A 25,364-nucleotide genomic window follows, 5' to 3' on the forward strand; every position below is an offset into this window, starting at 1 on the left:
CTCCATAGTGTGTTCATGCCAAAAAGAGGGAAATACTATTGTACCATTATGATCTGGGGACAGGGATATTGTTTGTCCACAAAATGAAAGCATTTACAGTACGAACAGGTACACCATCACCACACTCTCAGCTGCCTGGTCCCTCACCCTTCAGAATAAGGTAAAGAAGAAAAAACTACGTTTATTTTATGACTTAAGACCCCAAAATACCACACAAGTATGAAACACTGCTGCCATTTTTCTTCTTGTAATTATTTTCACTTCAAATGCAGATTCAAAACAGTATTTCTACGTGTGCACATGCAACACTGATTTCTTGTTACAGCCAAGTACACATAGGCTAGTAGCTTTCATGGTTTTTAATTTTAAATAATTTTCAAGAGTAATATAAAAGTTACAAGTTTTGTCTATTCAGACTAATCGTTTTGGGTTTTTTCCCCCAACATTATTCAGCAGAGTTACTTGCTGCATCTTTCAGACAACACTGTTTAGAAAGCACTTCAAATGACACAATTTAGGTTTATGTTTTCCAGAAGAGAGGGTTCTGTGTCAGACGTCTCTGGAAGTTCTCGTACCTATAAAAAAAAAAAAAAAAGAAAAAAGAAAAAAAAGAAACAACAACAAAAAAGCTATTGCAATAAAATAGCTTAAGAAATTACACAAATAATTTATCCTACTTACAGAACACAACAAATTACATCTATTCCACACCGGGGAGTAAATCCAAAATCCTTTCTGATTCCATATCAAGGTTACTCCTAGTGAGACTTGTATATTTCCAGATTAATGTATTTCATTAAAGTGATATCCCAGAGAACACTCATCCACACTTACTAAAACTGAAAGCTTATTGACAGCTACTATTTTATACATAGCATCTTTTGGGCTAGGAAAACCTTGGGAAGGTAGCAGTGTGTGTCTGAGGCAGACCAGGCATCTCACAGAAGGAAAAGAGAACTTCATGCCCTTTATGCATAAACTGCAATACTGGGACAAAGACGGCAACACCACTGCTTCCAAATCCAGTTCAGATGTCCCTGTACTACCTTCCAGTAGTGCTCTAGGATGCATAAAGCCAGCCCAGTGCTTCTGAGTTCACAGGACAGTGGACATGAGCTACCAAGCTTGACAGACCAGAGCAGGCCTGCATGGAGACCACAGCCTCCAACTCTGTTGCCTAGTAGGATGTGTGTAACCTCCTGACAGGTCAAAAGAGCAGATTGAAGACAATTGTGCACTCAAGGCTATGGATCAATTTGTCTTAAAGTTCTAAAGTAACCATAAGACAAAGCAGTTCCCATTATTTTTCCACCAAATAATTCTAACTTTCACATTTATTATATAATATTATAGTAAAAACTCAATGAGAAAAAATAACTCTCCTAATGCATAATGGAATCTTGTATGCACACATGATGTCCCAGTTTCAACCTCCATGCTCACAGAAACAAGCAAACCACGAGTAAAATTATAATCAGAATTCATTATTGAGCTACTCTGAACGCACAGGGAAAACATACAATTGCTCTTTCAGCCCTTTCAATTCCCACAAACCCAAGCTGTAAGCTAACAATAGGTGCTGCCAATGAACCTAACCCAACTCAAATGAGAGAACAGGCTAAATCATTTTAAACCCACTCAAATTAGAGAAAGGATTATCTATGAATGAATTTCTAAGACAAACAATCTAATTTCCATTGCAGCCAGCCCACTGCAGAGACCTAAGATACTCAACATATTATAAGCTATATTAAACACATTATAACGAGTCAAAAACATACCAACAGAGCAAAAAGATACTGTTCTCTGTGGCTGTAAATCACATTTAACAGGTTTCTATACAGAAACATGTTCAGTTTATTACTGATGTGAGTTACACCTCACTTCGTTATACTGCTTTCAAAACCAAAAGCAAATTCAGCATCGTCCAGGCAATGGCCACCTATTACCTTGCTTCTTTAGCCTGTCTTCCTTTTGATTTTCTCCCATTAGAGACCTTACCCACCTATGTTCATGGAGTGTGTAGAGTTAATTTCTAAATAGAAGGGATCTGCATTAAGGATAAAACTAATTAGAACCCAAAATATTGTTTTAAAAAGGGCTTAGGTTACTACTCTAGAGGGTCAAGAGGAACTGAAGGAAAACCAAAGGAAAGAACTTTCCAAGACATTCTGAAGGACTGCTTGCAGTTCACAATTTATCTCCTGACTACACAGGATATCCCCACAGGTATTTCCTAAGCCAGTCCCTGTAAGACAATCTGCAGACTTCAGTATTTGTGCCTTGGTGACAGAACCAGGTCAACTAGGAGCCTGACTTCTCCGCCTCTCCCATATTCTTAAACAATATTACTGTGCTGGAACTACGTCCAGGAAGAGATCAAGCATAACAAGTTCAAAATATAACAAGTATCAGTGTGTTCTGTCTTCCCATGACTCCAGAGCATTTGCATAATCTGCAAGATAACACAAATTTACAAATCAAGGGCAACACTTCTAGAAGAAAAAAAATTCTATATGCTATACAGCACACTTCTAACAAGAAAATCATACCATGGTGCTAATAAATATAAAAACAGTGGATAGAGACTATGATTGAGATAAACAATAACAAACACTTCTTAAAATTTTTTGCATCATCTCACTGAATAGCCTAATTGTATTCCATACTTTGAAATCAGCTGCCTTAATGCCTATTAAAAAACCAACCAACCAAAAAAAGAGATCACTGCCATTACCATTTCAGAACTACATTTGCAGGAATGAAAGCTTCAGAGGGATTTGGGGTCATCTGTGCCTGAGTAACAGCAAACGAGGAAGCAAAGTTATAGAAGTTATCCAACATCTTCTGAGTGAACTGGAAGAAAAAAAGAGACATTTTAAGTAAGTTCTTTTTTCAGTTTGAATTTCTGTGCAGAAGTTTAACAGAAACACAAATACTACATGAAGTAAAATTAGCATTTTAATCCAAAACACAAGAGGAAAGTGGATTATTAGGTCCAGAGACATCCATTTGAATTTGATTAAAGCATCCTAACTCTCAGTGTTGCTCTTCAATCCAGAAATGATTTTCAGAATCTTCACTCACCCTTTCCCTGCCCAATTTCATCCAACTTGGTAAACAGCTTTGGGAAGAACATTTTCTTCTTCTGACACAGAAGTGATGCAGTGACAAGAGCTGTCTGGCCCTCTTCTCCAAATTAACCCATCAGAAGAACTGTAGACCAGGTCAAAACTCATGGCAAAAAACTGGCTGTTAAACCAGATGAAAAGTCTGCAGTTTGCTTCATTATAACTCGTTATATTCCAGCAACAGAGAAACTTCCTTTAGCTTTCACTACAGGGCTGCTATCCTGGCACTCTCTGCACAAGACCTTGCTGGGGAAAAAATGAAAAAGATGCATGGGAAAATCCTGAACTGCAGGAATAAGAATGTAAAGACTGAAATGAAGGCAGAGAATTTGCAAGCTCTGCCTGCAGAGGATGAGGCTGTAGGACATTCCCAGCCAGTCTACAAATACATACGCCTGTGGTATGTCCTCCTTTCCCCTATTTATTTTAAAAAACTATGAACTGTTTTGGTGGAAGTGCAAACTATTTTCATAGGCTGTGAAGTAACAGAGGAAACCATACCATGAGGCAATACATGTACACTCTTCCCTGCACTTGTTCTGGCAAAAAGAGTGGAAGAACTGATGTCCTGGAATGCAGGAGCCTTACCTCAGTTTCATCCTACTCACATGCATAACATTTTTCCATACATTGCTTTAATAATGGACCTATGTTAAACAAACAAACAAACAAAATAAAGCTTCATAAAACTTGCTAAAAATGTAGTGGGAGAGCAACTCCTTAACTTAAGTACAGGAAGTATTAAGTAAAACAATTCAAAACCATGCTCCTAATCACATCCATTTCCTCTGCCATCTCTCCCTCAAAGGTTTAACACCTTTTCTCTGTAAGGGTAACTATTACTTCAGTCTTTGGCTCACCTGCATTCCTGGAAAGCAACATACAATTTTAGTGAACATGCTACTTTTTAAAAAAGAAAAATCCACTTAATTGGAAATAACATTTGTAAAAAGTTCTCTAATCACGAGGTGGGTTTTTTCCATTAAATATTATTGCAGAAAACTCCACCAGTCGCCCTGCAAATTAATTCAAGTGGCATACTATTACTTCATGACTTAACTACTGCTATTATAAAAACTGCTGGAATTAGAAATACTGTTTAGATGTCACTTGCCTTACCAACTCCAGAAAAGCTCAATTAACCATACTCTACCAAAATAGTTGTCAGTCAGCTCCTAGTCATGATACCTTTTTCCCCAAGAGACCTTACCTATTTGGAGCTCTGATGTGTATAAATTGCCAAAAGATATTAGATACACTGTCAGGATTACTGTGCAATTACCAATCTACCTCAGCAAGTTAAGGAAAGTGAGTAAGAAAACAAAAACCCTCAGTAAAAGACTCACCAACTTTTGCAATGATAAAAGACAATGCCAGAGCTGTCAGTGTTAGGGAAATCAAGACCTACCTCGCAGGTCTAGTTTGCCTTGAACTGATATTTGATGGTTAACTAACTGCCAGTGCTGGCTAAGGACTTCCAGAGCTTCAAACTAACAGACAGGCTGGGAAAAAAAAATGGCAAGTGTTGCAGCCCAAGGCCTGATCCACAGGGAGAGAACTGGGAAAAAGAAAAAACCAAAACCAAACAAAGCAAAGACTCTTCTGGAGGAGAGGACATGATTCTGTACTTGTGCAGAATGACATCAGAAGGATTTTTCAAGGGTAAGTGGTACACTTGGATATCTGTCTGCATTCATACCCACATCTGCCTTTACTTCTGGACAATTTTTTATCATCCCTTAAATTCTAAGTTCCAGCTCTTAAAAATCACCAAAGACTCTCTTGTCTCTTACATGCAGTTAGTCATATCTGCTCTCTGAGGAAATATGATATATTTTTACAGCAGGGTGACACTGATGCAAGGAGTGAGTCTATTGACCTGGTTGCACTGAATCTGGAAAATCCAGTTTTTTACAGGACACAGTTTTCCAGTATAAGAAAAAGTAATTTCAAAATATCAAGGCATCCATATGCATGATTTGGTTACTTCCAATCCTACAGCCACCCAGCTTTTTTTTTTTTTAATTAGTTCTTCAGAGGCTCAACTCCTAAGACTTTTGTAAAACAGAGAAATACTGAAAACAGAATGTCCAAGCTACCTCTGTGAATGAGTCTACTGATGACACAGCAGCACTTGCAACAGGAGTCTGCTGGGCCAGGTTCTCCAACAGTTCCACTGATATTCCAATCTGGGCCACGGTTGGCGTCTGAGGGAGGTTCATGGCACCAAAGGGATGTTGACTTCCCTTCCCTGAAAGGGCCACAAACAGCACACGTTAGATTTAGCACACAGGTAAAGCCTGTGACACTTAAATCACTCTGTTTCTTCTGTAGAAGGTATCCCTCAACTCCCTACCCCAGAAATAAAGAAAAAATCATGCAGTCCAAGCTCAGGCACAAGTACAGACAACAGATGAAAGAGAGCGACAGGTCTTAGGGAAACTTCTAAAAAACAAAAAAGAAAACTGTAATTTTAAAGCTCCCTATGAAGTAAATGGATTCATCAGGAGATAAGAGCTGTGAGAAAAAGACAGCAGAACCTGTGTAAGAACCAACCCTTTCATTCACACTGGAACAATTGCAGATGAGCAGGAAACATGCAGCACTCCTGCAAAGTTGTTTGATTCACTCATTTAAAACAGGGAGCTTCTTTTTATTATATTAGGGTTTGCAAAGCCTGCATCAACTTTATTAATTCTCCAAATCAGCCCTCTTCACACCAGCCTGCACTGTTAGAAATACCTCTGCAACTTCCATGTCTCTCTGGGTGCCAGCTCTCTGTAATACCTGTCTGGTCTCCCCCTTTCAACAGCCTCACAGTCTTCTCCATCACACAACTGGTTATGTATATTTATGTATACAACTGTGGCTGCATGGTTACTGACCTGACAGCCAGAAAGGCAGCAACAGGAACACTGCAGGTCTGTGCTGCTCAGATCAAGCACAGCACCACCTCATGGCACTGCAAAGGCATTCAACCACCTCAACAGGGTTCTTCCTCAAGAGCAGCTCTTACTCGGGAACTATGGCAAATTGTGCAAAAAGCATTTGGAAAAGTGTTTTCATACAAAGCTATCTGAAAGCTTATATAGCACAGCAGACCTCACAAGACTGAGGCACCACAGCAAAAGCTGGTGGCTAAAGCATTGATACATTTCACTGTCACTAACCATAGCTTTGGAATATACAAAAGCCCTTCCCCAGAACTCTTGGAATACACAAAAGCCCTTCCCCAGAACTCTTGGAATATACAAATCCCCTTCCCCAGAACTCTTGGAATACACAAAAGCCCTTCCCCAGAACTCTTGGAATATACAAATCCCCTTCCCCAGAACTCCTGGAATATACAAATCCCCTTCCCCAGAACTCCTGGAATATAAAAAGCCCCTTTCCCAAAACTCCTCCTGCGGCTGTTCCTTCTTCTGAGGAAAGCACAAAATTTTCAGGATACAATCAGAATTCATTTTGTTCTGCACCTGGAGAGTCCTCATCTCATGTCACACTACCATCCAGGGCTGATTCAAAGAGAAGCATCCCATGTTATGAATGAATACAGTTTATCACAGCAACTTCAAGGCTTACCTAAACAGAGATTCAAGTTCAGGCTGCAGACTACACTGAAGCCTATAAAGGACATGGTATAGTTTATCACCATAACACTTTAAGCTGCTTCACTGACATGCTAGGTTCTTTAACATGACAAAAGTGTGCCATTGGAGTGCTTCATCATTTTTATATGCATGGAAACCCCCCTAAAAATTTAGGGAAAAACACACAACTACTTCGTGTAGGACCAGCGTTCTCTGACTCCCGTATGAGTCAGACTTCTCCGATTCAGGTCTACTTCAAAAATACTAGGAGGCTTGGGAAGATGCTTCCCAGTGATGACACCCTCTGCTGGAGAATTGTATAGTGCAACCGCACCTGCACAGGCAGCGTCTGCCTGAAATCACTGCGTCAGACTTGATTTACTGCCTGAACATACCGTGTTAAACTTGGCTCACTGCAAAACCTGTCCCGACACAGAATACAACCACTGACAGTGGAAGCTGAAAGAAAACGTTGCAGACAAACGCCTAAAAAACATGCTATGGAAGTGACAGGGATATTCTTTCTCAGGTTCTCTGTGCTGGAACACACAAAGGTCTGACTGTCTTTTCAAGTGGGTTTTTGTTCTAAACCACCTTCAACCATTAATACCCTTACACATGCAGGAACACACCTGTTTCACTGACTGCTACATTTTCCCACTCTTACCAGATTTCAGACCAGAGATTTTGAAGATGGCACTTGGCTTCTCGTTCGTGACAAACCCCAGCAGCTGCCACACTGCCATCCCACTTGGGTCCGGATAACAAAAATAGACAGATCCTCCCATCCCTTCTGGAAATGGTATCGTTCCCAGCATGAAGACCACTATATGGTTGATGTTTTCATAGTCCGGTATATCAAATACAAATTTGTCTTCAGCCACTTGTTGAGGAGCTGCTTGTACCTAAAGAGAACAAAATCTGTATTAGTATTACTATGCTTTTCATCTCGGGCTGTAACTGTGAATTTCCTTTTACAGAAATACACCTAAAGTGGAACATAACAAAAAAGTGAGGAACGTACTAACCTAAATACCAAACAGCCAGATAAAAGATCAAACACAGCAGAAGAACAACTGCAAAAAATATTACTTAAAAGGCACAACAGTCTTGTTCTACCTGCACTGAACGTATATCCCACCCGGGACTACAGGATCAGAATACCTTCGCTCCCCATGTGCGGAGGAAAATAGGGTGCAGAAGAGGTTGCCAAGTCTATAAGCAGTGGCTGTTGACCACCTGGCTGGCACAACCCCAGGATCATGGAAACCTGTTCACATAGGAAATACAATAGACCTTGAGACAGGCAGCAGAAGAAGGATGGCTAAACGCCAGAGCAGAAGACACCCTCCTCTTTACCCGAAATGTCAAATCCTTGCAGCAAACGCAGTCTAGCCTTCAAAATCTTATTTTTAGCTCCCAGCTTGTCTCTGAGGAGCTCAAGCCCCTCCGGGAACAGAGGGGGCGGTGACTGCCTCCCGGCCACGCGGCTCTACAGTGAGCTGCCTCTGGGGCTGAGGGGCAGGAGCCAGCCGAGGCCCCGGGCAGGCGCGACGGGGACAGCGATGTCCCCTCTGCCGGGGACCAGCCCCGGGAGGAGCCCGGACAGGGGAAGGGCGAGCACCGCGGGCCGGCCCTGTGGCAGCTCCACCCCGGCCCCAAGCGGGTTGAGGGCCCCGCCCGCGGCCCGGGCAGCGCTCACCAGCCTGCCCGCCACCAGGCAGCCGAACATGGTGCTGGCCCCCGAACCCCCTCAGACGGTTCGCTGCTCCGAAACCTCCATGAGCGCCGTCTCCCGGAAATGAACGCGCATCCGTCACCCCGGGGCCGCTGAGTCACTTCCTGAGCGCGGCCAGGGAGGGGAATGCGAAGCAAGGGACTACAACTCCCGTGGTGCAACGCGCGGTCAACCGCTTTGGAAGCTGTGCGGGGAGGCGCGGAGCCTGACGGGAGATGTAGTTCGAGTGGACGCAAGGAGCGGGAAAAGGCGGCTCGCCTTCAGGCAGCCCCGAGTGCCACCAACGCTGCCACCGCACGCCCTGTGTTCTGGGTTAAAACATGACTGATTAGGTCTAAGTACTGAAGAGCAGATGAAACTTTGTACCCGCCGAAGCTGGAAATTAAAGTTAGTCATGCCATGGAAGTAAAAGGCCAGACCCAAAGTGTGTAAATGCAGGTGAAAGTGGCCAAACCAATAAAAATCTGCACTCAAAAATAAACCAGAAGAGAACGGGAAAGTTAATCAGAAAAAACCTGCCTGATTAAGTAAGCTGACATGCACCTCTATACAGAGAGACAACTGCTGGAAGAGCACATGATGCTGTAATGCTGAGAAACCCAGTTTGTCCTCACAGACACAGCTGAGGTTCTGGAAGCTTCCGCAGAAGTGTGCACACTGTGTATGTTTGCTGTGTAACCTGATCTGCAGTGCCATTTCAGAGTACCAATCCTTACATGGCTCTTGGTGCTCAGAACACAGCCCTCCTCAACTTGAGTACCTCCCACCAGTGAGATTTCCAAGCCTCCATCACAGCTTCCACAGATGCCTGCAGCATAGTTTGATGGCCTGGTTAACATCACATATGAATGAAGAGGCACAAAAAGGTCTAGTTTTCCAAGGGCAAACCTAAAGACAGTCATCCCTTTCTTCCTGCCATTGCTTCTTAAGATCTTCCAACTTTTGCAAAAATGGGGAAAGGCCATGACAGCAGCAGACTTTAAACATCCATGCAATGTGATAGTGGAAGGGGAACTGGAAGCCTGCATTTGCATTTCACAGACATTTGCATAGCTAAGAGGTGATAAACGACAGAGCTTGTGCTGTGTGCCATGTTAAAAGTGTGTGGTAACAACTCATCACTCCATTTGGGCTCTGTCCCATTTCCCTGTATCTGCCTCAGATTCCCTCTCCAGACCTACCTGCAGTCCTTGGAAGCCTTGGCCTGCTTTCAGATTCTTTTCCTGTCCAGTCCTCTCGTATTTTCCTAAGACTGTCACCCTGAAGTAGCTTGTTAACCTCTGCCCACAACCTTTTCCAGTTGCTTTGTCCATCCACAGTCTGCTTCCAGAACACTTCTTGGGTTCCTCATCTTTCTCAATTATTCACATTTATCCCTTTCTGTATCCCTTTTAGCCCCTATCTTTCTGCCATACCTTTTAGTCTCCATCCTGGGAATCTCATTTGTTCCACTGACTACCTTCTGCTTATATCTTTCCCTGGAAACATTTCTCATACAATTCCCTGAATCTGAAATACCAATCTTTACTACATTCTCACAGTTTTTGGTATTTTTTGTAGACATGTTACAAACAACTGCAATATAGCAGATTACCAGAATGCATCTTATTCCTTCTAAGTGGTGATATGTGGTTAAAGAAATAAGCAACTGAAAACAGGGGATTTCCACAGAGCAGTTTCAGCACACATTGCTGCTGATTCAACTTGCCACACAAATTTTAAAGCAATCCTGACTGTATTTCATTGGCCTCTTCTAACAAGTAAATAACAATAGGACTAGAGGACATGGGCTGAAGTTGCACCAGAAGAGGTTTAGACTAGATTTTAGGAAGAATTTATTTACTGAAAGAGTAGTCAGACACTGAAACTGCCCAGGGAGGTGGTGGAGTCACCATCCCTGGAGATATTAAAAAGAAGTATAGACATGGCACTCAGGACATGCCCTAGGTGGGTATGGTATTTTTTTTTCTGAGCTGACAGTACAAATCTGTTATCATAGAGGTCTTTTCCAACTGTAAGGATTCTGTGATTCCGTGTGATTCTGTGATTTAACTGAAGGGGCTAAAGCATCTTAAAACAATTTGAAAATAATTTTTCGAAAACTTTTATATTAACTTCCATTTGAAAGGTAAAGGTAGCCTACCTCTACACCATATCCTTTACTTAACTTTGAAAAATAAAGGCAAATCTTCATATAAGCATTAAATTCAGTTTGGTTTTACACTTTAGAACATGCTTAGGTAATGAGAAAATGCCAGAAATAGCAAATGCAACTCTCCTTGATCAGAAAATGTTTTCAGCATGTTCTACTTGGAAGAATGCTAGTTGAAATTTCTTCAACATCAGGTATTCATTCTTTAACCTTACAGTAAGAAAACCCAGAGAGCAATGATATCCTTGGTTCATCTTCCAATTAATAAATCCATTGGCTAAGCACTGCAAACTAAGCAGATTATCATTAAATTGCAGCAGGGAATCAGTTCCAGTTGGTGAAACAAGTGGTTCCTATATCTCTGTGAAGTCTACTGACCTTGTTTTGACACTAGCAGGAAAGTCACCATGAAAATGAAAGCTGAAATATTACCTCCTTCTGGTTGAATGATATGAGATAGGTTCATATACTCCAGAAGGAGCCTGGCAGAAGAATGTTAATGCATAAATAGAAGGGGCAGAGATCAGGTATCCAGAGGCCTAAGATGATCTCCAAGCTCTTTAAAGGGAAGTAACTGACTCTGCTGGCATTCCGACCTCTTGGATGACTGCACAAGGTTAGTCTTTCCAGGAAGATTTGATGCTCTGCCCTGAGCTCATGAACAGGAAACTCATTGTGTAAGGTTGAGTCTGAATGACCCTATATAGCAGTAATTCCTTTATTTGTTTGGGATTCAGTGTGCTGAGGGCACTTCTTGGGTTGAACATCATATTGAGGGGTGGTGTGACTGAGCTAGGGAAGGAAGGAGAGAAGGCAAGACAGACAAACCAGCAGCCTCCAGCATAGCACATGTAGTCTGAAACAGGGGAACTGGTTTGTGGGCTCTCCTTGGTTGGAGGTGGTTTGAACCATTACTCCCATTCCTCAAGGTAGTACTCCCACCACAAAGAAGTTCTGTATGATTATTTACATCCCTCCTATGGTAGCTGGGTCACAACATAAAGTAGAGAACCAGATTAATGAATCAGGAGAGAATTAAAAAGGAGATATTGGTGAGGACTTTCTCGAAGGGAAAACTCAGCCTGTAGTTCAGGTTTATACAGTGTCTATTCAGAACAGAATTAATGAAGCATATAGAAGCCCAGAGCTCTTACATGATTATAGTTGACAATGACCCAGCCTCTCAGGAATATCAGGAAGAAATAAAATGGAACCCAACATTCTGTTTATACTGGACTATCTCAGAGACACTATTCACAAATACTATTCTACATAAAAAGGAGATGCCATACCACCTTCTCCTTCACTTAAAAAAAGACTGATTCTTTGAAGTTTAAAAGTCCAAATGATTGGCATCATTGCAGATACGTAAGGTAATGACAAACATTTCAAAAGAATGCTACTACTCTAATGTATTTTTCTTCCATGTATAATAGATGCTCATTATCTATTTTCTAGGCATATGATTTGTACCTTCAACTCTTGCTAGAGCTAAAAGCAGCCCATTAACTATTTAAGCTTTGAAGAATATCCTGTGCTTGAAGCAGAAGATGGAAACCAACTCTTCCCATCACCTACAAAAAATGTAAAGGTGAAGATATAGATGTTTCACATAGAGTGCAATGCCTCCTGCTTTAGTGGAGATACTGGCTCAGAGCTATCTCTCAGGAGAGGAAGAAGGGTTTCCAATCCCTACTCGGAACCTGGGAGAAAACCAAGTGATTTTAATTGTGGTCAGACAGATGATTGCTGAATGGCTTGGGAAAAGGGCACTCACAGCACCACCACCACTAACTACTACCACCACAGAATATTTTATTCAAGAAAGATTAAGTTTGTTTTAGTTGTCTGACTCTTATTTGTCAGCTGAGGCTCAAGCAGAGAGAGGACCCTCATAATTTGGGACCCTTTTAATTTCTATTAATTTGGTGTTAAGCAGGGCCTCCAATTGATTATAGACCACGGCAAGATACTTTTCCTGCCTCCACCCTCTGGTGCTGCATGATGACAGAATCTCAGTCTAATTTCTGCCTAGAAGAGCCAAATTGATCTAGAAGCTTAGGAAATATGGATTCCCGTTCATTAATCACAGGGCTTGCATTGCCAAGCAAATGAAAATGAAGCTGAGCCTGAGAAATTGCTATCTTCCTTCTTGGACAGATGTGTTGTAAAGGTACTTTTTGTGGATTTTCCACATAACCATCTTTCTCTTAATGATCATAGATGAAGCATCTTTGCTTAAGCTGAACATCCTGGAGGGACTATTGAACAGAAGATACTGCAGATGGATATTTGAAGTCAGAGGGCCATCCCCCATGTTCTGTTTTCCTCTGTAATTTTGGAGCCAGTGGCGTAGGAAGGATGCAGGGAGAGAGAAATCATGAGAGCTTATTTCTTCCTTACACAGCTGGGTAGAGGATCTCTGCTTTGGAAGAGGTCAGGTGTGATTGGTAGCCATGGGAGAGCTGTAACTTGGCAGGACACACTGTGTGTGTGTGCACTATGTGTGCATTGTCTCATTCCCATCAGGATTCATACAAAAAATGCTGCTCTGCAGGAGACTTGTGCAGTGCCATGAGGCTGGGAGCCTTGTGGGCTCACAGCTCAACTTCATGTCTTTCATATAAAAAATGACTTGCAATAAAACTCAGTGTTGAATAATAATCATCCTTTTCCTACACTTTGCTCTGTGTGATAAAATGGGATTTTGGTCAACCCTCCCTTTCACCACATACAGAGTTTGCCCAATTGTTCTCTAGGGAAGGAGGTATAGAAGTGTTTTCCCTGTCCTTTTTTAATGTTTCCATCTACTTTGGCCACCCACTTTGGTGGTGGGTTTTCCATAACTTCCATAACTTCTTTCAAAATGACTGTGGTCAAAAGAAGTCTTTGAGGAGAGAAGTCCTCTGCTCAAGAGACCATCTTAGGTGCCAGCATCGGCAGTGCAGGACCTTAGCCCCAGCTGAGGGGATCTTGGTCATATCACCCTCCTTGGGACTGTCCAAATCAACCCCTTCAAGGCAAAGGCTGACCTGGGCTCCTGACTAGACCTGCTGGCACAGAAGGCTGCAGCCCGTGTCACATTCCAAAGGTTGGGAAAGTGGAGATTCTTATTGGATCCCACAAGGACAAAGTAAAGATAACACAGTGTTGGGTGCAACTATACAATTTTATTGAATACAGACAGAACAGGTAGGCATTAAAACTATAGTTGCTAGCCTAATCTAGAGAGAGAGAAAAGAGAAAGAAAGGAAGGGAGAATAAAGCATCACCCAAAGGTGGAGAGAGTGAGAAAGAAAGCGAGAGAGAGAGAAAGGAGAGGAAAGTCACCACCATCCAGCAGTGTCCTGTTGGTCTCATGGCAGAGGAGGAGAAGGAGGAGAAGAAGGAGGAGAAGGAGGAGAAGGAGGAGAAGAAGGAGAAGAAGGAGGAGAAGGAGAAGAAGGAGAAGAAGAAGAAGAAGAAGAAGAAGAAGAAGAAGAAGAAGAAGAAGAAGAAGAAGAAGAAGAAGAAGAAGAAGAAGAAGAAGGAGAAGAGAAGGAGAAGGAGAAGGAGAAGGAGAAGGAGAAGGAGAAGGAGAAGGAGAAGGAGAAGGAGAAGGAGAAGGAGAAGGAGAAGGAGAAGGAGAAGGAGAAGGAGAAGGAGAAGGAGAAGGAGAAGGAGAAGGAGAAGGAGAAGGAGAAGGAGAAGGAGAAGGAGAAGGAGAAGGAGAAGGAGGAGAAGGAAGAGAAGGAGAAGGAGGAGAAGGAGGAGAAGGAGAAGGAGAAGGAGAAGGAGAAGGAGAAGGAGGAGGAGAAGGAGAAGGAGGAGAAGGAGAAGGAGGAGAAGAAGGAGGAGAAGGAGGAGAAGGAGGAGAAGAAGGAGGAGAAGAAGGAGGAGAAGGAGGAGAAGAAGGAGGAGAAGAAGGAGGAGAAGGAGAAGGAGGTGGTGGTGGTGATGGTGATGGTTGGGGTGGTCCTATCTTAGGAGGAGGACAAAGAGACTCTCTTTCCTTAATGCTATCCATTTCTGGCTGTGCCAGCTGCTAGCTATTCCTTGCTTGTCCTGACTTGGCCTAGAAAGTTCCATCAAGTGGTCACCTCCCTTCTAGTGTACCATCAGCTACCATCAGCTGTTTCTGTTGGGGAAACAGTTCAGAAATATACAGGTTGTGAGCAATCCTGACTTACTTCAATTTAGGCTACATTGGGTTAATGGTTATTGAGGCCTAGTTAGAGGCTTTCTGAGAATGAGCTACTGGGAAAGAGATAACTTAATCGGCAACAGAGGAGGAAAATAGTTATGTGGGAAGAAGGTCCCGTGAGAATGGTATGTGTTGTTGGAGTATAAGGCCACCTGCATGATAAGATGATGTAAACAAGGCTCCTCTATATAAAGTGAGTGCAAGTTGCTAATAAACGATTTTCCTGCAATCATATTGATGCGTACATGGAATCCTTAAGCCTCCGCAGATTGCTTTCCCACAGTTTCATCTGAATTAGAAGGTTTTGTCTGGGTGTTTCCCCCTAATCTCTCTCCTAATTAACAGTATCCAACCTGGGCCTGTCAAGGAGCTTGTTTTTCTCAAACTTTATAATTTCCCTCTTTCCCTCTTCTCAAGCTCTATGGCTTCCCTTCACATCTCTTCTCAAGGCCTTCAGACCGATCTGGGCAAATAAATCATTCATCCTGCTTGCTGCAGTGAGAGGGAGAAGGATAAGAGCATCACCACCTGCAGGATTCTGTAGGCCAGTCCTCTGCAGAGCTCCAGGCAACATTTCTTTTCCCCTTCCCCTCCTCCCCTATTGTTTGCTGTTTGCTGGGGGTGTTTGTGCTTTTTTCATCTGTGAAATCCATGTCTGAGGGACCTATAAAGCCCTCAAAGGTGAAAAAGCAGAGAGAAGGTGATTTGTCAGGAAGACACTGAAAATGTCAAAAAAACTTTGTGCTTTCTTCCTCTTGCTAGGCTCAACACCAAGTCTAAAGGTTCAGCAGCACAGGATTTTACAGCTGTGGTGGGTCCTTCTACCAAGGGAACTATTCTGAGGCTGCAAACTGTTCTTTCCTTTTCTACGTTAGTTTATGCACCAAAATGAAGCTTCACTTTTCAAGATGGAAAACTCAGCCTTCATTCTTAATAGGCTGTGAGATTCCACAGAAAAATATCTATGGTTTGAATGTGTCAGAGACATGAATTTTCGCAATACAGAGATCTTAGACTCTGCTTCTTCAAAAGAGACTCTTAGGTCTCTGGAGTCTTTTCACAATAGGGACAAGATAAAGCAGGGGTAAAAATTAAACACAGGAGTAATAATTACTGAAGTGCTGGACAAGTTCCAGTTTAAGAGAGGCCTAATAAAGGATGGATGGGGAAATTCATTGTATTTTTCATTTCTATGGGCTGCCTGTTTTCATGCCATCCTCATGTCAGTCCTCACCAAGATGCTGTTTTATGAGAGGTGTTGCTTAATTTTCACAGCTCCTGCAGTTGATTTGAATGAAGGACCAAAGAAGACAATCAAGAAAAGAGAGTCCTCAGTTATGTGAGCTTCCTGAGGAATCAGTGGAGAGTAACACCTTGCCTTTGTGTTTGTGTGAGTAAAATGATTCCTTTGGGCAGACAGATATCCTTTGGCAAGAAGCTCCAAATGGGATGTTGAGAAAATGGATATGCTCCACTTCAGTGCCTTTCAGGCTCCATAGTTGAATTTCCTGTGTTTATACCTCCATCTAAAATGCATTATTAAGTGTTTCCTTGCAAAATAAATGGCAATGCCAGGAGAAAAAAGAGAAAAAAGAAGTAAGTGTGGTTGTGTGAAGAGAAGATTGTCTAGTTGAAGAGAAAGAACAAGCCAGAGTAGTATCTTTATCTAATTTCTCTGGTGTCCACACAGGTATTTTAATTCATGCTTTAATCTTAATAATGCCTGTTCTAGAATTTCTGTTACAAATCTTTATAAAACTTTCCCTCTTTTTACTGTGCCAGTGTAGTGCTCTGGGCTTTGAAGTCGCTGGTTAGACCCATCCCTGTAGGAAATGTTGGTGTCTTTCCTGCAGCCAGGCTCAGCTCTGGTGAACAACTTCTGCTGTCAGGCAGGGTCCCCAAACATCCCACCACAGCCTTGCTGGGCTCAGGGCACTGCACCTGTGGCTCATGGTCGAGGTTTGTCATGGGGGAAGCTCCCAGGGTTGCTCTTTTTACCCACTTGGCAGTCGTAGAGTTGTTTGCAAAGGGTGATGCTGTCTTTCCAAATGCTAAAAGATTTAAAAAATACAAAATAAAGACTATAGTGCCTGCTCCCAGGTGGAGTAACCAACTTGTGCCTTGCAATATGTTTATGTGTAGGAAATATGAGAGCAAGATCTATTAAAATTACTGGTGCTACCCCACTGTTATTTTTATGGGCATAATGGAATTAAGTTTTTCTGCCCAAATCACCTCTTGGATTTAGCAAGAAGACCGGGTGTGAGAAGCTCTGAGGCAGTAGTGCATAACAGCCCAACTCCCAGGCCTCATTTTGGATGTGAACCTTTGCATGTGAGTTCTTTACTTGACAGGTGCTTTTCCAGCTGGCCCTGATGAACTGGAAGGAAAGAAAGTGTTTTAAAGCTTGAGATGCTGCAGATTAGTGGAGGGTGGCCAAGCTCTGCAGTGCAGTCAGTGAGACACAGAGAAAAATCTGCTAATTAGGCAAGAGCTCATCTCACATTGCCAATTTGCTACAGACCTCTGAGATTACACCAGGTCTAGAAGGCTCAGGGCAACCCCATCTTGCAGGTCTGATCTCAGTAGGGCTCTCATGAACTCCTGCTGAGGCATGATTTTTTTCTTTTTTTTTTCTTTTTTTTTTTTTTTTAATTTAAACCTAATTCTTTTGTATTTGCCTAAAACTTGTTGAGCTTTGCATGCAGGGACAGAAGCAGAGCTATTGCTGCTCCCCATGCCAAAAGCTGATCTCAGCCTGGCTATGGTCTTGCTCTAGAACATAAATGTGCCTCTCTGATCTCCACTTGACTCCCTACTAAAGATCAGTGGCTTACTGCCATTTGGGTAAAAGAAGGTCTGATGGGGCATCCATGTTCTCTGTGTGAAATAACTGAAAGTATTTCCCATTAAATATTAACAGATAGCACCACAACACAGGAAACAGCTACTCCTAAGAAGGTGGAGTTCCTGGGTGAGGCAAAGGAATGAATAAGTCAAAGAAACCCCTGACAAGTTGAGTGCACTCTAAAAGAAAACTTCACCCTTAAAATAGTGGGTGTTGAGCCAGAATATGTACTGGGATTCCTCCTGAACACATAGACTGGCAGCGTCTACAGGTATCTGAACTTTAGTGCAGTGAGGTTTGGGTATTGGATGAGCAAGAGAATCAAAGTAACTTTTCCCTGAATAAAAGGTAATTGTCTTGTATTTTGAGACCAGTCTTACCTAATCAGTCCTGTTGCAAAAGCAACAACAGCTTTTGAAAGACTGCTGGGGTAGGTTTTTATGTAGTTCTTTCCTCCTTTCTAAATACTTTTTTCTCTTGATTTGCCTGTGTATTTTCCTATTGTCTAGTCTCCAGGCCATTAATGAGTTCATGAACCTATGTCGGATCCCTTTTCACTCCCATGTTTTCTTACCCTCACCTATGTAGTCATTTTTTGTGCAGAAGTTGTTCCATAGTTTTGATCAGTCTTGTCATTTCTTCATCACAAGGAGGTTGAGGTTTTTATCTTCGTATTCCTAAGTATGGAATATTTGAAGAACCTCAGTTTGTTCATGCTCAGGAGAAATTTAGATAGCACCTCAGACTCTGTCCATGATCTCACTGGAGGCTGCAGAGGTTCCTCTGTAGCCTCTAGGTGGAACACCAAGCCAAGAAAAGAGTACTGATACCTCCTTACCTATCTTAGCAACCTGTGGGAAGTACCTAAATAAAAACCATGTTTTTCTTCTGTTTTTTCTATGTAGTGGTTCCTCTAAGGCAGAACTTGTTCTCTGGAGGAGCATCTTTGTTGCCAGTAACTATAGAAAGCACAGCCTACTAACAGGAGCCCTGGTTACAGTGGACTTTAAGTGGGATGAAACAATTTCTGCAGGTCTCAGTGCTGGTGTTTAGCTGTGATAGGAGGTGGAAAAGGGTAAAGAAGGAAAGAAGGAGTAGTGAGACTGGGGAAACCCATAAGGAGAAAGAATAGTGAGGCTGGGGAAAGGCATTGGGTTTCAGCAAGGGGCAGGAAGGAGCAAGAATATAGTTTACCTTCTAGCAGTGCCACTTTTGGGGGTTTTAGAAACAGTTTTGACCCTCTGGCAAACTGAAAGAGATGATCACTTTTCTTTCAGTGGTGAGAAAAAAAGCATGGCTTACTGCTCTTGCAGGATCTTTTATCTTCTAGTGAAAGAAAGGAAACTGGTGTCTGTTCTGCAAATTTTATTTCATGTACAAAAGCAAACTTGAAGCCTTTTTCATGACAGCACCCAACTATGGTTCAGTAAAAGATTTAGCAGTGACAAAATAGATTAGTTTTAGGAAAATGTAGGAGATTGTGCAATTTCTGTCTGTTCCTCAGGTGACCAAAGTTCTATAGAGGTCTCACATGTCCTTGCTGCCTTTAAGATACTTGAATCTTTATGGAGAGGTTTGATTCATAGATTCATTTTATCCATGAAGTCAAAAGTTTTAGGGCTGATGCTGAATTTACATTTTTAAGAGAATAACACTGTGTCTCCAGCAGATGGTGATAAAATACCAAGGTTTGGCCTATTAAAACCCAACTGTTTATATCACAAGTTGAGATTGGCTTTAATTAACTCTCTGGGGAAAAATTGCTCAGTTCAGTTTAAACCATAATCGGGATGAAACAGTTTATAAATTTATTAATGATGTGTAATTAACTGGAAACTGGTGAAGTGGACATTCAGGATCAAAACTGGTAATACAACAGATGAACTGTAGTGCTATGACCTTTAGAGAATGTTACTAAAGTTCCAGGCACCTTTCTGCAACTTACCTCAAAAAGTTTGAATCCCTTTCTTGCCACATACACACAGATACATGTACCCCCCCTAAGGTTGGGGTTACAAGCAAACCAACAATTCCTGGGTATGCTATGCCACTGCTTAACTTTCTGTCTGTATTAGAATTTAAAATCAACTTTACATCAAAGTTATTTTCTGTAGATTACTATGTAAGGATTTTTTAAAGACATCTCTATTATGTAAAATGTTAGGTAAAATCCTCTTAAGTTTCACAACCCCATTTGAGACCTACACTATCTGAGTGTCTCTCCAAGCACAGCTTTTCTTAAACACTTCAAACATCCAAATCTGGTTTCCCCAAAGTTATTAACATCAGTTTAATTCTATTTCATCTGATGTTACTCTGTCTCCTTCCTGTATACATGAATAAAAACTGGCATACAGCTGCTTAAGGGAAAAGTCTGGATTGATTTACAGCATGACACGCTTTCTCTTGACTGTTTTGATGGGTGACAACTAAAGGTATTGTCCAAACATACTTTTCTAGGTCCATCTGTGCTGGCTCCATAGGTTTGTGTCTTCTGCTAGTTTATCACAGCTCCTGTTAAAGATTTTCATAGAATCATCCTGTCTTCACTCATACCTGCAGACAGCTGTTGTCTTGGTGAAGCTAATCTGGATGTCCAGCAACTCCCATTGCATTTCAAAACTGGCCAAGTGCTTTTTGTTCATTCATATCTCACTAGATACAACAGGAGAGAGATCAGTGTCAGCTTGAGTCAAGGTGCACTGGGGTTCAGGATCTGCCCTTGCTGTTCCTACATTCTGAAATACCTCCATGGAAGTCAAGTGTAACCAGAAGAATCACTTACTCTCTTTATCATCCTAAAAAATAGATGTTACAAAATACATGTTACTGCTTGCTCTCTTTGCAAGCAGAAATGTGGGATGAGGGGCTGAATCCAAAGCCTTCATGTATGAGCAGTTGGTGAGAAGCAGCAGTACTTTTAAAAACTTTGGGTGGGATTCCTACACGCAGAAGGACCAACATCTGGGCTGTATCTAAAGCTGATTGGTTGTTTGGTGCTTTGCCTGTTTAATATGCTAAATGTGAAGAAAGGCAAAGTAAGGGTTCATGAAAGAAATCTTAACAATAGACCTTACTTTTTTTGGCGTGTAGTTACTTAGGACTTTACAGTGAAAATACAGAATACAACCATGTAGCCCTTCCTTGTGTAAGCAGTTTAATGGAGTGCCATCAGGTTACAGAATTTGCATATTTAAAGACTTGATCCATAATAACTAGTCACTGTCTATCTACTAACAGTATGCATTAAGAATACAGTTTGCACTGGCTTCTAGGATCTGGAAAAAAATACCGACATTTATTTCCAATCCCAAAACATGTTGGACTTCCTCAATTCCTGCTAAGTTCCAAGTCTGTCATGATACCCTTGGGAAACCTTACCTGTGTTCCTGTCAGGCCAAGCTGTTAGTGGCTGCTGGCAAACACCATGTATCAGCAACTTGGACAGAGTAATGTTTCCTACTCAGTGCTGGAGAAAGGGTGTAGGGCTGAAGGATGGGTAGAAAGTGTTATGGCTCTAGGTGTTGACTTCTATCATTGAAGGTTATTGTCCATTGTTCCTTCAGAGAAACAGTGCTTGTGCTTCCAGGGAACTTTGTAATTAACACTCTGCACTACAACAGTGTTCATAAAACTGTTTGGTTTGTATTTGTGTACTGGACAAAAAAAAAAAAAAAAAAAAAAAGCAGCCTGAGTTCATAATTGCTTTCAGTATTGCAGCCAAATTGTGGATCTCTCCCACAAACACAAGTTCCTTTTTCTTGTACTCCAGTGAGTCCTGTTGAGCAGTCCCTCAGAAGGCTTGCTATAATTTAGCTCTGTTTTAAACTCCTCTTAAGGGTGGCTCAGTATTTCAAATATCACTAATATTATTTAAGCATTCACCTACATCAGTCCACTGGAAGAGATGGACAGTGCCACCCATCCAGCATTTATAAGCTCCCTGAGGAAGAAGTGCTGCTTTTTCCTCCTCAACTGGCAGATCTCTGTCGTGTCAAAGATGTTGTAATTGATCTTTGTCATTAAATTCGATAACGTCCAAATTTACAGATCTACCTTGTTTCAGGCTAATGTAGATAAATGAGGTTCATGGTAAAATATTGACTTTTACTTGGCACCTGTGCACCTCAGCACTTTATGCGTTTGATTAACATACAAGCAAGGCTGTAAAATCAAATAAATGAATGCAAAGAGTAATACTTTATTCTCCTTAAATGATATATGAGACTTAGCTATTTATAGCAAGGAATTGGGGGAGAAATGTAAAGCTAAGCCAATTCTAGGAATGCTGATACAGGAGATCTAGTAAAAAAATTGATATTCATATGAGGAAACTTCTGTAGGGAAAGTCAGAACACCATGAAGTGGTGTAAAGCTAATTTGTTTGTGCCTTGATCATGGTCTCTACCCAGTGCAGCCAAACATTGCCTAAGAAGCATTTTGGGGAAATTAGGCACATATTTTTAATGCTTAGCTACTGGAATATCTTGCTAGGGGCTGTGTTAGATCATTTGTATGGAAGTCTTTAAAGCAAGATTTTATACTTCTCTGCAGGCAATGCGGAAGCTCAGCCATGAATTCTGGACTTACTAAAGGAACTTCTCCAGTAGATGCTCATTATGCAGGAGCCCAGACTGGGCAATCATGCTGATCCCTGCATGGATGTGACACACAAATCAGAGAAAGCTTATTATCCAAATGCTGTTATGTGTCTGAGCTGTTGAGGACTGACAGATATAATTTAAAGAAGGATCCCTTCGGAGACGTGATTCCCTTGAAAGAGTGTTTATCCATTGCAAGGAGAACTGCTCAGATCTTACTAAGCCCAGAGCCAGAGGAGTTTTTAAATGATCTCACTTGAGCACAGGAAAAATAACAATTTCTTTTCAGACTTATTTTCTCACTATTTTGACCGATGGAAAACAAATAGGCTGTTTCTTGACTGATGCAAATCACTAAAGCTCCATTGGCATCAAGGGAAAATCTTTAACAGATGAGAAGGATGCTGCATATCTGAGAAGACTGCATATGAACTATTTTTCTCCACAAATAATGAGGACAGGTACAAAAAATATGAAAAGTGTGACCAATGTAATCACAGACTATTTATCTGTTTTCCCTGCTGGCAGAATCTCTGTTGAAAGAGCAAGATTTAGAGAGCAATCACAGAATGCCAGGCTCAGCTTTCATTTGAAGGCAGAAGGAGGTTTTTCAGCACAGACTCTGTGGAAAATGGCTGAATAGGGAATCTGAGCAGAACAGTTCTCTCACTGGAGTAATCCTGGAGCAGATCACTACGGGGTTATTTTATCGCAGATACTTAGTTTGCTCCCAGAACAGAATCAATTTTCAGGAAAAGAAACTTTTATTTTGGAATCAGGAGTACCCAAGGGAACATACTGTGTTTACACTGGCCTGTACATGCAGAGTCAGAAAACTGCAATGAAATGTGGTGCTTGGCACTGCTTCTCTCTTCGTTCTTAGTCATGTGGCTGCCCTGGCCCTGTGCTCAAGAGGAGCTTTCCTGAACAATTTTCTCACACTGCCAAGCTCTGAAATGAGAACTGAATTTCAAATTCCTCTCAGACAACGCACTGAATTAAAAAGAAAAATCATTCAGAAGGACCAGGTCTTCTCCAGAACCCATTTTGCAAATGCATATCTCTTTAATACCTTCCTAAAAAAATTCTGTCATGATGTTCCTTTTGTGGGTTTTTCTGTCTGTTGAACTCCCCAGCTACTTCAAAAAGGATGTGACTTTACTTCAGTAGGAAAACACAGTATCTTGAAAAGTCACGAGTCAGCACCATTTTATCTTCTGCAGCTAGGAATGTGATAACATTACACAAGTGGGTCCTATGAGGTGGGAGTTTGATACCAGGTCTGTCAGAGAAATATGTGAATCCTGGGGCAACAGCACAGGATGCATCATGACTGCCAGATGTAGGCATCCACCACCTTTACAGATAATTGAAGGAAATATCTGCTTTCATCTGAGCTTTTCTTTACATTTGCTATAGGCTGTGATAACCTACAAACATAAAATGCCAGTTTCTTTCCAAATATTACAAAGCTAACTCAGGATGATTAGCTCAGATATATAGATCTAAACAGTAGACATCTAGAGTTAAGTGAATTAGGCTGAAACTCTTGTGTCTTCTAATGCCTCTTATATAGAGAACCTATGTCTTCCAATTGTAATCCTTAAAGGGGGATAAAAGGGTTTGGACATGGCTCGTGTGCTCTTCTAAACACTTAGTCTTCAGATAAGGACATCTGGAGGCTCTGAGGATTAACTCGTCTTCTATGATGAAAAAATGTTTAACAAATCCTGAAAAATTTTTGAAATTTATGTATAGGGAAAAAAAAAGAAAGAAATTCTGACAGTCCTTCACACAGTGTCTTGGTTTCAAGGTCATCATAAGTTAATTTTGGAGATCCCTGGAATCAGCTGTCTATGTCCAATAAATTATGGCAGATAATGAAGCTATTCATTTTAACTTCAGTGCTTCACTCCAGTGTCCTTGTGGCCCTGCTGTAAAAAGTGCTTTTTCTGCAGCAAAAAACTTGGATAGATAGTACCCCATTATTTTGATAAGGAAAGCTGTTCCCCTTCTATCCAGCTTTTGATTCTCTGGTTCTAAAGGATAGTATGAATATGCAGGTCTCCATAACTAATTTTATTTGTGCATTTGTAGCTCTGTGGTCCCTGTAGCTTTGTGATCTTGTACAAGTTTACTCAGGTAAGATTATTGATTAGATAAATCTGAGCTATTTTCTCCTTTTTATGAATGGAAAAGTGAGAACAAAAGGATTCCCATTGGCTGTGGTGAGCTTTGTATCTGGCTACAAGTGTTTCAGGCAAGATGTCCCAAAGTTTGTGGAATGTTTGGGGAAAGAATCCAGAAAATCTAAATGATATTGAGTGTACAGAAGTTAGCACAAATGATGATGATGAATTAGGATGGCAGATGATTGCACTCAACCTTTGCCTTCTGTTTCAGATCAACAGGGCACACCATATTTAGGTCACCAATGTCCATTGACATTGTAGGCAGATTATTGAGATGTGTTTTCATTTCAACTGGTGCACTGTGGCTTGTATTCCTAGCCATAGTAACACCTGCAAACAGGATAGTAGCCCAGTTTCTTAGAACTTAGGCAGATGCCTCTGGGTTTCTGATGGCTGCCAGTTGCACAGTGGGTTTCCAAATCTGCTGGATGCCAACCCACTGCAGCTGAGAAAAGTGCTTTCACACCTAGGGACTCTTCTGCAGAGTGTCTGAAGGATGCAAAAAAGGGTGTAAGAGTGATGTAAGCTGAAGGAGGAGCTAGTCTAGAAATGATGTTGTCAGAGATCATGCAGATGTTTGGCTTGAAGGGAATTGCCTTCCTAATCTAGAAATTGTCTGTGTCCTGAGGTGCAGCAGCCACTGTGTCTAAGCACCTGTGTCTATGCTTGAACACATCCCCACACCTGCACACCTACCCACACCTACACACTCCCAGTACAGATACTCAGTCTATAATTTAGCTGTTCCTCTGTTCCTCAGACCCTGATCTCCTCCAATTACTGGCACCCAACCCTAAAAGCTCCTCAGGCTTTTGCTGGTTGGCAAACATCTGGTAGGACCAGTGACCTTGATGTTTGCTTCTGAATCATTCATACACAGGGAATAGTCACACAGCTGGTTAAAAAGAGAGTTTAGCTGTGATATTGCT

The 25,364-nt window shown here is 41.6% G+C and overlaps 1 protein-coding gene across 5 annotated transcripts; it reads right to left on the reverse strand.

Moving 5' to 3' along the window:
• Window positions 1-231: 231 nt before the first annotated feature.
• On the reverse strand, window positions 232-8,545 carry HIKESHI (heat shock protein nuclear import factor hikeshi). Of its 5 annotated transcripts, XM_030458211.1 has the most exons (6): window positions 8,424-8,545; window positions 7,886-7,991; window positions 7,389-7,626; window positions 5,231-5,382; window positions 2,738-2,856; window positions 345-575 (listed from the first exon to the last, which is right to left on the reverse strand). In XM_030458211.1, exons 3-6 carry the CDS (start codon window positions 7,537-7,539, stop codon window positions 521-523), a joined length of 477 nt encoding a protein of 158 aa, XP_030314071.1. In that variant the 5' UTR covers window positions 7,540-7,626; window positions 7,886-7,991; window positions 8,424-8,545; the 3' UTR covers window positions 345-520. The 5 variants fall into 5 exon arrangements, with proteins under 5 accessions (XP_008494997.1, XP_030314071.1, XP_030314093.1 ...); XM_008496775.2 differs by lacking the exon at window positions 7,886-7,991 and having other exon boundaries at window positions 232-575; XM_030458233.1 differs by lacking the exon at window positions 7,886-7,991 and having other exon boundaries at window positions 8,428-8,545.
• Window positions 8,546-25,364: the final 16,819 nt, after the last annotated feature.

This window comes from Calypte anna, chromosome 1 (assembly GCF_003957555.1).
Source record: "Calypte anna isolate BGI_N300 chromosome 1, bCalAnn1_v1.p, whole genome shotgun sequence".
Lineage (NCBI taxonomy): Eukaryota > Metazoa > Chordata > Aves > Apodiformes > Trochilidae > Calypte > Calypte anna.